The 16,323-nt window shown below is 42.1% G+C and overlaps 1 protein-coding gene across 3 annotated transcripts in view; it reads right to left on the bottom strand.

Moving 5' to 3' along the window:
* Positions 1 to 232: 232 nt before the first annotated feature.
* LOC106999781 (uncharacterized) overlaps positions 233 to 16,323 on the bottom strand; it is a 53,499-nt gene continuing 37,408 nt past the window's right edge. For 2 of the 3 annotated variants that reach the window (XR_013397280.1, XM_077943651.1), the window contains exon 4: positions 233 to 1,013. Coding sequence is in view for 1 of the 3 variants with exons in the window: in XM_077943651.1 (XP_077799777.1) it covers positions 957 to 1,013 (57 nt within the window). In the remaining 2 variants the exon portion in view is untranslated. Of the gene's footprint in view, positions 1,018 to 16,323 lie in introns of all 3 variants that reach the window. The other variant, XR_013397279.1, reaches the window with a different exon arrangement.

Genomic DNA, 16,323 nt, shown 5'->3' with positions numbered 1-16,323 from the left:
GTATTTGATGGTTGATTATTGACAGTGAGATTTCATATGCATTTCTGCATTTCTGTGATACTTTTAATCACAGAAACTATGGTATGTTATAGGTATGTAGATAGATGAGAAAGAGACAAAGAGAATTTCCGTTTCCATACATAGGAATTCAAGTGCAAAACTGAGTTGTTTCTTCAGTTCATGGCATGTTAATTATCATAACTGGGCAGTTTAAACTCCCTCTATTCTTTAATTTTATTTGAATTTTTTCCCTCTAACTTCGATCCCCATGACAGGTCTCCTTCTTCTCTCTCCACCCAATGTCATGTATAAGAAATTTTGTGCCTGGAAACGTAAAAATACAGTACTGTTTGTATGTGTATGCTTCTGTTAATATTATTAAATGACACCGTGCTATAGATAGTGTCCTGTTTCTTACATGTTCAGTCAACAGTCTTGCTAAAGAATTGTGTTCATTCATTACTTCAGCTGCTGCATGGTATTCCAGCATAAGCTCCCACCACATGTTCTCTATTCCCCAAATGATGGGTACCTAAGTTGCCTCCAACTCCCTGGGACCAGAAAGATGTGTAGGACATCTTTACTATGTTTATTTCCACATGAATCTGTGCAAGAGTTTCTCTGACATATGTTGGGATGCTGGGTCATGGCATATGCAAATATATAATTTGGCTATAATTTACATTGTTCTCCAGAATGACTTCACTCATCCTGCTTCCACCCTCCGTGCGTGAGAATTCGCTGCAGTGTAATTCCAAAATAGCAGTGACCAAAGCAGCTCTGGGAGCACAGCTGAGCACCTCAGAAGATAAGTCCTGGGATGATTCTTGTCATCTCCGTGAAAAGGAGAGGACGAAAAGGCAGAGGCTGCTGCCTGAGTGTCCCTTCACCTGGGCTGCGTAGCTTCGCCCATGCTGACCAAATTCCCCATTTCAAGCTTCGGACTCGCGGACGCGCTAGTTAGGGTACAACTTGTTCAGACAGCTGTTTTCATTCACATCTCCAAAGGTCCTCTACCTTGGAAGAAGAAAGAAAGAGGGAAAGAGAAATAAAAGGGATTAATTAAGAACACTAGGGCCAGGCACGGTGGCTCATGCCTGTAATCCTAGCACTTTGGGAGGCTGAGGCAGGTGGATCACCTGAGGTCAGGAGTTGGAGACCAGCCTGGCCAACATGGCAAAACCCATCTCTACTAAAAATACAAAACTTAGTCAGGCATGGTGGTGGGTATCTGTAATCCCAGCTACTTTGGAGGCTGAGGTAGGAGGATGACTTGAACCTGGGAGGCAGAGGCTGCAGTGAGCCGAGATAATGCTATTGCACTCCAGCCTGGGTGACAAGAGTGAGACTCTGTCTCAAAAATAAAAAAAAAAAAACAAAAAACAAAAAACACAACTGAACCCACAGTTTCATAAACGGTAAATAAAAATGCCACGCACCATGAATCAGAAATAACGCTCTGGGTTGGCATCTCTCCCCCACCAACCAGGGAACAGATGCACCCCTTCACCAGGGGCAGCAGAGGGAGGTGGCTCTGTCTTCCTGACTTCATCCTCCTGTTTCATCATCCAGGTTCTGTGTGGCCCAGCGGCCTGGGGCTCTTTTGCTTGTCCCCTCCCTGCCCTCCATCAGGAGTGCCAATGGGGCTCCCAAATGCTCTTCCGCCATCATCTATCCCCCTCCATTATGTCCTGGGTCCTCCACGTGCTCATGTGTGAGCTTGAAGATCAGACACCACAAGACACTCTTTCCCACTCTGCCTCAGCTGCCAAATCCAGAGAAGGAAGGATGGATCAGACACCGAGACAGAAAAACAGAGTACCTGAGAAAGGCAGAGAGCCAGCCATCTCCTGCCTCAGCCCCCAGAGGCCCCTGTGCCCCTCACTTCCCTCCCCTGATTCCCACCATCTGGGGTCCACCTCTGAATTGACAAACTCTTGCTTGGTCACATCTGGTTCAAGAGAAGGAAACAAGGAGTTTGGAAACCTAAACTAATAGGCAGCACTTGGCACGCACAATAGAAGCAGCTGCTGTTTATAGCCCTTTTTAAAGGTGGCCTCAGGCCGGACCTCACACTTCCCTCCCTGTGGGGCATTGTTTTACACAGAGCATCTGCAACCTCACAGTCTTGCAACTCAAAAAAAAAAAGAAAAAAAAAATCATGCATCTCGTGAATCTATGAAGCTATAACAAACTCTTTCCTGGGAAAAGTTCCCAGGCCCGCTCCTATTTCCCTCTTAGAGTAAGGCAGGTCCATATGGTTCCTAATGCCTCAATTTCTCTATCCATTAAGTGGGAATATAAAATCAGCCAGTCAGCTCTCCAGTTAAAATGCTATCCCATGAAGGCTTTTTCCAAATAACAGCCTACGAAGTTTGAAACAGTTCCAGTGTCTAAACTGGGGGAAGAAATCAGCATGAATTCAGGTTGTCAGTTCAAGACTAATCTCACACTGCAGAAGAGGCAAGGAGCAAGGCCCATCCTGCTTGGCATTGTGATCCATGCCTCTTTTCTGACCCCAGGGTTTCTTTCCCCTGGTCTTGTACCCATAGAAACAAGCGTGGAGTTGGCAGGCAGGGGGAATCGTCAGACTCCATCAGTGCCCTTCCAATCCCCATCCTTGATTTCAGACGCCTGAGCAGGCTCCATTCGGCAAGGTGGCGCCTAATTACCTCCCTTCTGTTTTTTCCCTTCTCTCCTCTCTTGTCTTCTTCCCTCCCCACCCCCTCAGAGGACAGCCTTTCCAAGAAATAACACACACATGCACACCTGGCACGGTGAGATAGGGAAGCTCACCATGGATACCGGGCTACCATTCCCACTCCGGCGGCGGCTCCTGGGAATAAGTAACTATCTCTAGAATGCTACAAACTCCAGATGTGCACCGACTAGTGCCTTGAGACCCAGCATCCCTGTCTCATTATGCCTATTTTTTTTCCACAAGTTTCATATATGCATATCAAGCTTTCAGAAGGGGAAAAAATTGGAAATGGTAATCTTCCTTTTAATATGCTACCACATGCCAGCCCCGAACAGCTGTGCACACACAACACACTGGACTGGACATGAAATATAGCCCAGGACCATTTTTTAAGCATTCATTCCCAGGACTTACAAAACACATTTACTTGGAGGGAGGTCACACAGTCTTCCTTCTGCATAAAAAGGTGGCTTTGAAATAGGTACAGCCATCTGGAAACAGCCTCCTCTGCTATTGATATGTAAAATGCACATATTACACCATCTTGCTCAGGAGCATGCAGCAGGAGGCTGAGACACACACAGGCCGTAATTGTTTAAATATACAGCCTCTGGGTCTCTGCAGTCCTTACCTTGCTCTGAAAAACCATTTGCCAGCAGCGTAGGTGACTCTGAACAGGCTGGGAAGGCAATTTGCTCACAGGGGCATTCATCTGTGTGCAGGAGGACTGTCCTAGAGCCCAGGTTTGGGAGAAATTATTTCAACACTCCACTGCTGCTCCAAGCTTGCTAATAAGAAAGAATGTCTCAGGTGCATGACTAAAAGTAGACTGCAAACACACTATCAAAATAATGACCCCAGCTCTTTTGCTTATTATAGCCAAGCATTTGCCTCTCACCCCAAGAAGACTAAGATCCCACTCTTAAGAACGGATTTTGTTCCACATTTACAGACCAGGAGCAACAAGTCCTAGATTGCTCACTGACTCCACATAGTCAGGGGGATGACTCTGACTCTGTCAGTTTACTAACATTTGCTCCTTAAAATTAGCATCCTCCCGCTCAGGAGTATTTTCATCCCCGTCAAGAGTACTTTTTTTTTTTTTTTGAGGTGGAGTCTCACTCTCTTGTCCAAGCTAGAGTGCAGTGGAGTGATCTCAACTCACTGCAACCTCTACCTCCTGGGTTCAAGCAATTCTCCTGCCTCAGCCTCCCAAGTAGCTAGGACTGCAGGTGCCCATCAAGACAATGGGCTAACTTTTGTATTTTTAATAGAGATGGGGTTTCACCATGTTGGCCAGGCTGGTCTTGAACTCCTGACCTCAGATGATCCACCCACCTCAGCCTCCCAAAGTGCTGGGATTACAGGCACTAGCCACTGCGCCCAGCTCCCAAATAAATTCTTGACCTCTGGAGCTATTTAACTTTTGTGTTGTTTCTGCCATTTTTGTTTCCTAAGCTTGATTTTTAATCTTAGCTTTTTTTCTAAACATAAATATGTAAGGTAGCTAAATTTAAATATACATATATTAGCCAAATCAGCTACATAAAAATTTAAAATGACTAACCAAAGGGTACCAAGTTTCAGTAAGACAGGATGACTAAGTTCTGGAGGTCTATTGGACAGCATGATGACTATAGTTAATCACATCGTATTGTATACTTAAAAATTGCTAAGAAGGTAGATCTTCAATGTTCTCTCCCGACACTCATGAAATGATAACAACATGAGGCAATGGGTGTGTTAATTAACTTGACTCTGGTCATCATTTCACAAGGTATACATATATCAAAACACGATGTTGTACACTGTAAATATATACTATTTTAATTGTCAATTATACCTTAATAAAGGTGGAAAAATTTTAATTGTATCCCAGAGAAATCTTAGAAGAAATACAGAGTTCTGAAGTAACTCAAAAGATTAAGCTGTTAAATGCACAAATAGAGCTCCCGTTACAGACAGAGAGAGAGAGAGAGAGGAGGGAGAGAGAGGGAGGGAGGAAGTCATGGGGAGGGAGGGAGGGAGGGAGTGATGGGGAGAGAGGGATAGCCTATTGGAAGGAGGAGGCCATTGTAGGTCAGCCTGTCCTTTACATTGTGAAGAGTTTGAAAGAGGCTAATAAACTCAGCAGCCTATGGCAAAGGTAATTTGTTTTATATTCCTAGTCATCACATGCAATATTTTTTGGAGGGGGAGAGCAAATATAATTCAAAGAAAGTGATAAACAGTAAAAACAGTACCTAGTGATGCTTCCACCCCTGTTCTGAGACTGTGTGCCTTCCTTGTCCCTTTTGTGGTGCGTTTCACAGCCTGTTTGCACACCACCACCTTGGAAGTGCCTACCTAACAGGCTCAGAGGGACAGCAACTCTGCCGCACCGGGGGTCAGTAGCCCTTCTTGGAGGCGACACAAATCACAAGAGATAACTGACTTCCAGGGGTGGGCACACACATGTCTCACCGGCACCTCCCAGTCCCAGCCCCTGGAAAACACATCTGCTTGGCTCTCAATCGGATCCTGGCTGGGAATAATTACTAAGTGGACAGCTCTCCACCTGGTGGATTCCCTGAGCCCACGTGGAGGACAGCTTCTCCTGGGCTCGAAGTGAGAGGCTGAGCCCGCTCCACTCCCAGCTTGCACTTGCTACATTCTACATGAATGAGGTCACTGGACTGCAGATGAGGTAACAGTGCAGCCTGCCCAAGAGCTGTAAGAGGTTACCATATGACGAGTCATGTAAACACAGTGAGGTCCCCGTGGGGCCTGAGGACAGCTGGACTCTGCTCCTGGCTGCAGAGTGATGGGAGCTATGGGACTCCAGGAGACTGTCTGCACTCTCAAAAGAGCCAAATTACTGCCTAAGCTCATGTCACACCCACCCAGACATCAGTCTACCAGCCTCAGTTGAGAGCAAGGTTCCTGCAACAGGAGAACTGGCTGGCCCCGTGGAAGGTGTGCATGAGGGCGTGCATGAATAAATGACACAGCCACATGAAAGAAAAGCTTTCCCAGGCAGAAAGACACCTGAGGCCTGTACAGCACTCTGCAAGTGTAGCGCTCCACCTTTCTTCACTCACCTAGTGGAGGTGGGCCCACCCTTCCAGCATCTAGACACACTTCCTAATAGTCTCTAAGTTAGAAGCAGGCTTGGGAAACAAGCATTTTTAAAAATCAATAAAGAAATTCACTTATTAAAGATCTTCTAAGCAAACTGTAGAACAACAGATGCATTTCTGGAGGTGGAACAGTCCTGCTCAATGGTTCCAGGGTCCTGTACTTCTCAAGGTCAGAATGTTCTTTCCAGGGTCAAATTGGATTAACTAAATTCAGCATCTATCTCATGTATTCCTTATTTATTTCTTTTATACTGAGCACTACCAGGTACCCAGCACTGTAGAAAACCCTGGGAATGTTGTAGACAACAGGAGGTCACATGCTAACAGACAGTCTAGGAATGCTTACAGTAGAGGGGCACATGTGTCATGGAGGGGAAATGTGGGGGCCACAAAGGCAGAGGGCATGGGGAGGTCACCTAGAAAACCTCATTAAGTTGAAACCAGATTATGAGAGTCACAGTAAGAGTCACAGCAGCAGTGAAGAAGCTAGCTAACATTCACAAGGGGTTAGGGGGTTCTCAGTGCTATGTGTTACAGGGCACATCACACGCCTCATAACGATTCTGTGAGGTGAGGTCACTGTGATCTCCATTTTACAGATGCTCATAGAGCTTACAAGAAGTTAAGTAAATTGCCTGAGAAAGTAATAAAATCAGGATTTGAACCAAGGGAGTGAGACCCCAGAGCCTGCACTCCAGAATCACTCCACCCCAAACACTATCAAAGGGACACAAAAAAAGTAGACTCTCAAAGCCATGCATGGGGATGGTGCCCTGCAAGCAACAGAGGCAGCTGGGCAGGCAGGCAGGGAGGGGAGACCCTGGCAGAGGAGAGCCAGATGATGGGGAGGGTATTGTGTGTGTGTGTGTGTGCGCATAAGTGTGCATACACATGTGTGCATAAGATTGAGAGATAGAGAGATTTTGCAAGCATACCAAAGAATTTGAAATTTCTCCTAAGGGTCACGGCAAATTATTTGCTACGGGTTGAATGTGTCTCCCAAAGTTCATGTGTTGGAAACTTAATTTGCAATGTGACAGTGTTGGGAGGTGGAGTATAAAGGGAGGTGTTTAGGTCATGAATAGATTAATGCCATTATACAAATGGCTTGTGGGAGTGGGTGCAGTCTCCTGTGCTCTTGCCCTTCCACCATGAACTGACACAGCAAGAAGGGCCTCACAAGATGCCAGCACCTTGATCTTGGACTTCTCAGCCTCTAGAATTGTAAGCAAATAAATTTCTACTCACTACAAATTACCCACTCTCAGATATTCTGTTATAGGAGCACAAAACAGATTAAGACATCATTGAAGGCCTTTAGGCACATTAACAAGATGTTCAGACTAGTTTGAAACATGGCTCTGGCTGCCATGTGGAAAATAGGTTAGAGAGCAGTGAAAGGTGTGTTTGCAATAATTCAACTGAGGGATGATGGCCAGGACTGAAAAGGAGTGGTGAATACAGTACCAATGCAGGAAGTCAAGTTCTATGCAGGAAGTAGGATCTGCAGGCCGTGGTCATGGATTGGACTTGAAGGGTCACAGAAGAAGGAAGGTGGAAGAGGGAGAAAGATGTTTTCTGATGGAGCTGCAGGATGCTGGAAGAAGATCAGGTTTGGAGGTGCCCATTAGGCACTCAGACGTGCAGATCTGAAGCTCAAGAACAAGATCTGGTCTGAAGATAGAGATTTAGGAGTCATCAATGACCTTATTGCTCAATGAGAACCTTGTTACTTAATGCGACAAAAGCGTCACTAGTAACTTGCATTTTTTGATGTCTTCTGTTAATCAGAAAATAGAAAGGTAATAGCAATCATGGGAAAAATAAATATTCAGAAGAAATTGTTTAAATAACTTGCATTTTTTTGATGCTATAGAAAGGCACATTCTCCCCCACTGGAATACAAGCTACACGAGGACAAGGATTTTTTTCTCTTGTTCTCCTCTTATTTCCCAGTACATGACATATGGGATGTAGAAAATGATCCATAAATACTGTAGAATATAAGAACTAAAGGAAAATGCTTTCTAAAATAAAGATGTAAAAATGATACGAGAAGAGTTTTAAAAGTCTTAAAGCATACCAAAAAAATGAAGATTTAAATTCTCCCTCAAACCTTTGCCCCTCAGACCCACTACATAAGATAAGAAAATAATTGTACCTAGGGCTCATCATTCTCCCATCCTTGGTCAGCTGCATGCTCACTTCTATAGCATCAGTATTTATAACTATATTTGTCCATATGCTGTATTGTTTATAACTATATTTGGGTCTTTCTTGTTTTGTTAGCATAGATTGACTCTAAAACTTTGACCTTGGAAACCACATGTATAATACTACCTTTAGTGCATAAATATCATCTACTGCAGTGCTTAGGAGTATGCTTTTTCTCATAGAAAGTCAGTGCATAACACACACACACAAACGGTAACAATTAGAAGTAATGGATACATTAATTGGCTTCATTGTGGTGATCATTTCATGATGTATACATGTATCAAAACATCAAGTCATGCATCTTAAGTATATACAATTTTATATGTCAATATCTTAAAAAAGCTGTTAAAAAAAAAAACTCAATGTAGTAACCATATCATATATCACTAAGCCTGTACTGTCTATAGAAAGAAGCACCATACATCAAGATCAAATACTTTCTGTTTAATTAAATCAACTACTGTCATGCCACATTTCAGCTTACTTCACATTTAAACTATAAATTTATTCTGAATATTTATTTTTCTCATGATTGCCATTACCTTTCTATTTTCTGATTAACAGAAGATGTATGTCTCCATCTTATCATGAAAATCTCCCAGGTTCTTCATTATATCAGGTGTGCCATGTAATCTCCTTTCTCATTCAACCCATTCTTGGGCCCTCAGCTCTCCTGTTCTAATTTGGACCAATTGTTTCCTAAGACTGCTGCACAGCTGTCATCCCCGGGCTCCTTTTCATTGCACTCCTAGGCTAGTCCCACTGTTTCTCAGATTCTCATTTTCTTTTTTCTTTGAGACCTTTTCATTTTAATTCTGCTATGCCATATCTCAGCCACACTCACATTCTCCCTGACTTCTGAAAATACCAAAAATGTTCCCCTCCCCTCCCCTGCCTCAGATCTTTCCACAGCTTGTTCCTTTATATCATTCAAGTCAGGTTTAAATGCTGCCTCCTCATCCAGCCCTTTATCCATCTAAAACAACAACAATAAAAAAACAAAAACAACCTGTTTGTCATTCCCTATTAAAACAACTTCTTTCATCTTCAACATAACACTCTCATTATCTGATATTTTTCTAATTTTATTCGTGTTTTTTTTGTTTTCGTTTTTGTTTTTTAAGACAGAGTTTCACTCGTTGCCCAGGTTGGAGTGCAATGGTACAATATCAGCTCACTGCAACCTCCACCTCCCAGGTTCAAGCGATTCTCCTGCCTCAGCCTCCTGAGTAGCTAGGATTACAGGCATGTGTCACCACACCCGGCTAATTTTGTATTTTTAGTAGAGATGGGGTTTCTCCATGTTGGTCATGCTGGTTTCAAACTCCCAACCTCAGGTGAATCACCCACTTCGGCCTCCCAAAGTGCTGGGATTACAGGCGTGAGCCACCGCACCTGGCGTATTTATTTTATGTCCCTTTCAATTAAAATACCAAGTCCAAGAGAACAGGTTTTTCTTTTTTTTTTTCGGTTCTTTCCACCTGTGAATAATTCTAGGCTGTAGGACAGCAAGAGATACGTAGAAGAGGTTCAATGAACACAACTGAAAAGGCTCTCAGAAGGCCACATTCACACACAATACCCAAGTCTCTTCTATGCATCCTCTGACATGACAGAAGGGAGGTCGGAATCTTAGTATCTCTATTCTGAAATCTTGCTACCCTGAGACCATAAGCTCTCAGAGAGATGAGTAGCTATAAATTGGTGTAACAGGATGCTAAAGGACTAGGGAAGATGCTTAAAGAAAAACAGATGGTTGTCATTTAGCGAATTGTTAGGTTTTGTTTAGCTCAGAGGGTGTGTAAGCCGAAAGAAAGAAAGAAATTGTTGGGTTTTGCTACTAGAACTATTTGTTTTTAAAATCCCTCCATTGCAAAGTACTAAAATGCTGGATAAATTGCAATATTAAGTGAATTGGTTAACTCTCAAGATAATAAGGGAAATCCCCAGAAATATAAAGTAAAACAAAACAAAATAAGCCATGAGCAAAAAAGTAAGAAAATCAGGAATCAGGGCTGCTTAGGAAACAAAGGCAATATCAGGATTCTAGAGCAGGGTTGGCAAACTACAGCATACAGGCCAACCATCTGTTTTTGTAAATAAAGTTTTATTGGCACATAGCCATGCCCATTCATCTATGTATGGTCAGTGACTGCTTTTGTGCGCAACAGCAGAGTTAAGTAGTTGTAACAGAGACCATATGGCCCACAGGCCTAAAATATTTACTACCTTACCTGTTCTGAAAACTTTTAATAGTTGTTCAGGGAAATGAATTCTTTTGGGCCTGTACAAAGAAAAGGAGAAACCCGAGACTCACATATAGTTTAGATATTCAAAGTGACACACTCTCTAGGGAAAAAGTGGACTAGAAAAAAAAAAAAAAAACAACAACTATTGGTAAAACAATCCAGAGGGAAATCTACCTTCACCACAGCTTCAAGTAAAAAAATATTATTAATAATAGTAATAGTAATAATAAAAACAATAATGATGGTCTCCCCTGAAAAGTTTTAACCATGAGACTGCCAGTTACAATTTTTACATAGTTCTCAGGTTCAGATTTTTACTGCCCAGTGAATCTTGAAAACTCCAAAGAGAGAAAATAAATGTCTGGCAGACGGAAGTGCAAATCTCCAGAACAAAGCATTCATTACACAGTTACGCGAGGATTCCCAACAGTTTAAGTTCAATTAAATATGTTTTAAAAAGAGAAAAATTTTACCAAACCTCAAGACAGCCAATGACTACAAGAGAGAGAGTCAACAGAAACAGCAAGTGTGATTGAAACTCCAACAACTTCAAATATTAGAATTACGAGATATAGAATATAACTATGTATGATGTGAATGTAATTAATGCCACTGAATTATATACTTAAAGGCTAACATATTAAATTTTATGTTATACATTGTCTTAGTTTGTTTTCTGCTGCTCTAACAGAATATCATGGACTGGGTAATTTGGTTTTTAAAAAGTTATCTGGCTCATGGTCTGGGGGTTGGGAAGTCCAAGAGCAGAGCACTGGCATTTGGCAAGGGTCATCCCATGGAGAAAGGCAGAAGCAAGCACACAAGACAGAGACAAATCAGGCCAAATTTCTTTTTAACAGAACCCAGTCCTTCCATAATTAACCTACTCTCACAATAATGACATTAATCCTATTCATGAGAGACAGCCATCATAACCTAATCACCTCTTAAAGGCCCTACCTCTTAATGCTGTTACAATGGCAGTTAAACTTCAACCCAAGTTTTGGTGGAGACATTCAAACCATAGCATATATATTTTACCATAATAAAAACACAAATATACTTATGTTTTCTGTGTCAATTTTTTTCTATCACTTTTTAATTCTTCCAACACTTATAAATGTAAGTATAAATACAAATGTATATTTTACCATAATAAAAACACAAATATATATTTTTAAACACAAATATATGTATATATATTTGTGTGTGTATATATATTTATGTGTATATCTGTATATATATATTTGTATATATGTGTTTCTGTTTTTAATCATGGTTATATAGAGAGAGCTTGAAAGAAATAAAAGATGATAGAACAAATTAATAAGAAAAAGAGGACTATCAAAAATGATCAGATTTAACAAAAAGCCAAATAGAATTTATAGAAATAAAACTATATCTAATTAAAATCATATGTATTAAACTACATATATATGTATGTACATGTGTAGATGAAAGATACATAGATGAATGAATGCAAAGATAAACAGATAAACTAATAGATAGGTGAAGCAGCAAAATAAACATGAATGACAAAAGAATTTGTGAACTGAAGACAGATCTTAAGAAAACACTCAGAATGCAGCAAGAAAAAGATGAGAGAATACAATGAATAAGAAAAAGGGAGGAAAGAACGAGAAGTTCTAACATACACCCAGAGTCCCACAATAAAGAATAGAAAAAATGGGGGAGACATTCCAAAAAGATAATGACTAAGGAAATTCTAGAACTAATGAATGACATGAATCCTCAGAGACAGGAAGTATAATGCAGGACAAATTTTCAAATATAGCCTGGGCACCTCAGCTCACACCTGTAATCCCAGCACTTTGGGAGACTGAGGCAGCAGGATTGCTTGAGCTCAGGAGTTTGAGATCAGCCTGGGCAACATAATGAGATCTCAGCTCTACAAAAAAAATTTAAAAATTAGCCAGGTGTGATAGCATGTGCCTGTGGTCCCAAATACTCAAGGTGTTGAGGTGGGAGGATCACTAGAGCCCAGGAGGTTAAGGCTGCGGTGAGCCTAGATCATGAGACTGCACTCCAGCCTGAGTGACAGAGTGAGACCCTATCTCAAAAAATGATAACAATAGGCCGGGCGCAGTGGCTCAAGCCTGTAATCCCAGCACTTTGGGAGGCCGAGACGGGCGGATCACGAGGTCAGGAGATTGAGACCATCCTGGCTAACACGATGAAACCCCGTCTCTACTAAAAATACAAAAAACTAGCCGGGCGAGGTGGCGGGCGCCTGTAGTCCCAGCTACTGGGGAGGCTGAGGCAGGAGAATGGCGTAAACCCAGGAGGCGGAGCTTGCAGTGAGCTGAGATCCGGCCACTGCACTCCAGCCTGGGCGACAGAGCGAGACTCCGCCTCAAAAAAAAAAAAAAATGATAACAATAATAATAATAATAATATTCACACACACTAGGCACATTATGTGAAACTGTAAAACACCAAAGCAAAAGAGAAAATGGTTTAAGTCACCTGAAATGAAAGATAGATCATCTACTACGAAATGACTGTAGTCTGACAGCAGACCTCTGTCAGAAATCATAAAGCACAAAGACGGTGGAATCATGTCATCAAATGCAGAAAAAAATAACTGTCAATCTAGAACTGTGTCCTCAGAAATACTACCTTTCAAGAATGATAGCAAAATAAAAACATTTTGATGAAACAATAACTGAGATGGTTTACCACTCATAGCCTCTCAGGAAAGAAACATCTAAAGGATGAATATGTGGAAGAAGGAACATGATCCTCGCAGAATGCTCTGTTAGAACAAGAAACACTGAGCTGAATTGCTCAGTGAATAGAGAGTATTTTGAAACAAGAAAAGAGAGGGAGATAAGAAAGCTGGAAAAGAAAAATGCTTTTTGAAAATCAAGTAATATGTGTAATGGGGGTGTTTTACTGCATTTTTGCAGTATGAAATGCATTGTGGATTCTTCCTGTTGATGTTCACAATATCTTCAGTAAAATATATTGTATTAGTCTGTTCTCACACTGCTAATAAAGACATACCTGAGACTGGGTAATTTATAAAGAAAAAGAGGTTTGATGAACTCACAGTTCCACGTCGCTGGAGAGGCCTCACAATCATGGCAGAAGGCGAAAGTCATGTCTTACATGGCAGCAGGCAAGACAGAATGAAGACCAAGTGAAAGGGGAAACCCCTTATAAAATCAGCAGATCTTGTGAGACTTATTCACTACCACAAGAACAGTATGAGGGAACCGCCCCCATGATTCAATTATCTGTCACCAAGTCCCTCCCACAACACATGGGAATTATGGGAGCTACAATTCAAGATGAGATTTGGATGGTGCCACAGCCAAACCATATCATATACATTGCCCTTCAGTATTTTCTGGTGTTGAGTCTTTTTCTTGGGATGGCATCAAGAGCCAGATAAACGTTCAATGTATATGTAAAGCATGAGCAGGGTTAACAGGTCTTATATGTTGGGTACTGGTAAAGAAAGGGGCATTTTCTAGATGTGTACCCCAGCTCTAATAGGCAGAGCCTAAGGAATTTCTGGTGGGAGCTACTGGCATTATTTCCACAGGGCACTTTCATGTTTTTCTCTCCATACCACTCACCATCAGCAAAAAGGATCACTCACTAGGTTGGATTATGGAGCAATCTTGTTACCAACTGGGATGACTAGGGTTGGACTATGTTTTGGAAGAAAAGTTAAGCAACACCTCCATTTCCACCAAGGCCAGGCCTCAACATTGCTGATGGCAGATTCCAAGCACAACCTTAGAAGAAAAGGGAAATGAAAACTCATATGACTAGGCACCAGGCACTATGTTATGTCATTTAGCCATCACATATAAGGTATATAGGACTACAAGGTGGGTATAGCCATTACATAGTGGGAAGGAGGCATGGAAAAGAGAGGCCACAAAGTGTAATATACCCTACCAATTGGAAATAAGTTTGTTCCTAATAATTACATTTAAAACCAAAACATACTTGATGAGATCAATGATCTAAGAAGTTTTCTAGCTAGAGGCAACCTGACTATTGCCTAAATCAAGGGTCAGCAAACTACAACCTGTGGCCAAACCCAGCCTACCACCTGTTTTTGTACAGCTATGAGTTAAGATTGGTTTTTATATGTTTATAATGGTTGAAAAATCCACAAGAAGACTATTTTGTGATGAGTGAAAATTAGATAAAATTCAAATTTCAGTCCTGCTATGGTAATGAATAGATAATAGAAGGTATGGCCACCTTTCAAGCCCCAGAGGTCATTGCCCTCACTCTAATTTTGATGATTCATGTGTGACTTATTTGTTATGTATTGCAGATATATAAAAGAATGCTGTTATCCTTCTTATAAGAATCTAAATTCAAATCATCTTTAATATCACCAAGTTTCTACTCCCATCACCCTTCAGAACACTGACATATTAACTTTTTGACCTACCCCAAACCCTCCTGCTACTTCCCAGGATACAAAAAACATATCTGCCGCACAGCTGGGTGCAACGAGGAGCGCCCACGCAACAGTGCATTGAAAACAGGTTTGGGAGAACTAAGGGTTAAGTGAAGTCCCCCAGGAATTCCAATCTGTTGCAGGCTGCTAATTCAGAAGCTGCCTGGGGCCTAGGTCTTAATATTTGTATGCCTGAAAATTCACGTGTTGAAGATCTAATCACCTCTGTGTTGGTATTAAGAGGTAGGGCCTTTGGAAGATGATTAGGTCATGAGAGTGGCGCCCTCATGAATGAGATTAGTGCCCTTATAAAAGAAGGCCCAAGCCAGGTGAGGTGGTGCACACCTACAGTCCCAGCTACTCAGGGGACTGAGGAAGGAGGATTGCTTGAGCCCAGTAGTTCGAGGCCACAGTGAGTGATGATCACACCACTGTGCTCCAGCCTGGGTGAAAGAACAAGACTCTATCTCTAAAAAAGAAAACAAACAAAACGAATAAATAAAAGAAGCCCCAGAAGGTTGCCTTTCCTGTTGCATGATGTGAGGACACAGCGAGAAAAAAAACAACCATCTATGAACCAGGAAGCAGGCCGTCATCACTGAACCTGCTTGTTCCTTGACCTTGGGCTTCCCAGCCTCCAGAATGGTACAGTACACTTTGGTTGTTTATAAGCCACTCAGTTGATGGTATTTTGTTATAGCAGCTGGAAAGGACTCAAACAATACCATAAAAAATGTATTGGAACACAGCCGTACTCATTCATATACATACAGTCTAGGCTGTTTTGGCACTAGAAGAGCAGATTCGAGTAGGTGTGGCAGAAATAACAGAGTAAGGGATGAGCAAGACATAAGAAAAGAGATGGAACCATAATTCCAATAGAAGTAGTGCCCACATGGAAATAAGCACCCCAAACACTCACACTCTCTGCATGTGCCCCAGTGCTCACCTCCTACTTCTGCTGCTCTGTCTTCCTCATCCCTCCCCTTAGTTCTGAAACATGAAGTGCTCCCATGACTTCCCCGTATTTCACATGCCTGCTAGAAGGACTTGACCACAAAGCTACATATTTGCCTTGACCACGGCCACAAGCCCCATGTGGCTCCCACCGACGCAGCTGACTCAACCCTGGTCTGGATGGCCCGTCTGCAGAAGGTACTTGGTTTGGCTGCAACATGAGTCATTCTGGAAAATTATAAGAACTGATAAACTCTGCAGGAACCAAATTCTGCTCTCCCATGAACTAATGCTTCTGTCCCAGTCAAGGTGGATAATGGAAGGTTATGGTCACCTTTCAAGCCCTGCAGAGTTCTGCAGCTCCTCTAGCCACCTGCTCCCTTCAGGAGGCCACAAATATGCCCACTCCAAGTTTGCACTCCAGCATACCTTTCTCTCCTGATATAGCACAGTCAGTGGATTAAGATGGACATGGTTTAAATCCTAGCTCTCTCACTGGACTGTATGACCTCGGAGAGGCCACCTCACTTCTCTGAACCAGTGTCCTCATCTCCAAAATGATGATGGCAAGCCCCCTCTCTAGACTGTTGAAGTTGGCATGGCAGGCAAGGCTTCCTGGTGCGTTACCTC

The sequence above is a fragment of the Macaca mulatta genome, chromosome 8, assembly GCF_049350105.2.
Source record: "Macaca mulatta isolate MMU2019108-1 chromosome 8, T2T-MMU8v2.0, whole genome shotgun sequence".
Classification (NCBI taxonomy): Eukaryota; Metazoa; Chordata; class Mammalia; order Primates; family Cercopithecidae; genus Macaca; species Macaca mulatta.
The sequence above is the reverse complement of the archived record's forward strand: the minus strand, read 5'-3'. Positions and strand labels throughout refer to the sequence as shown.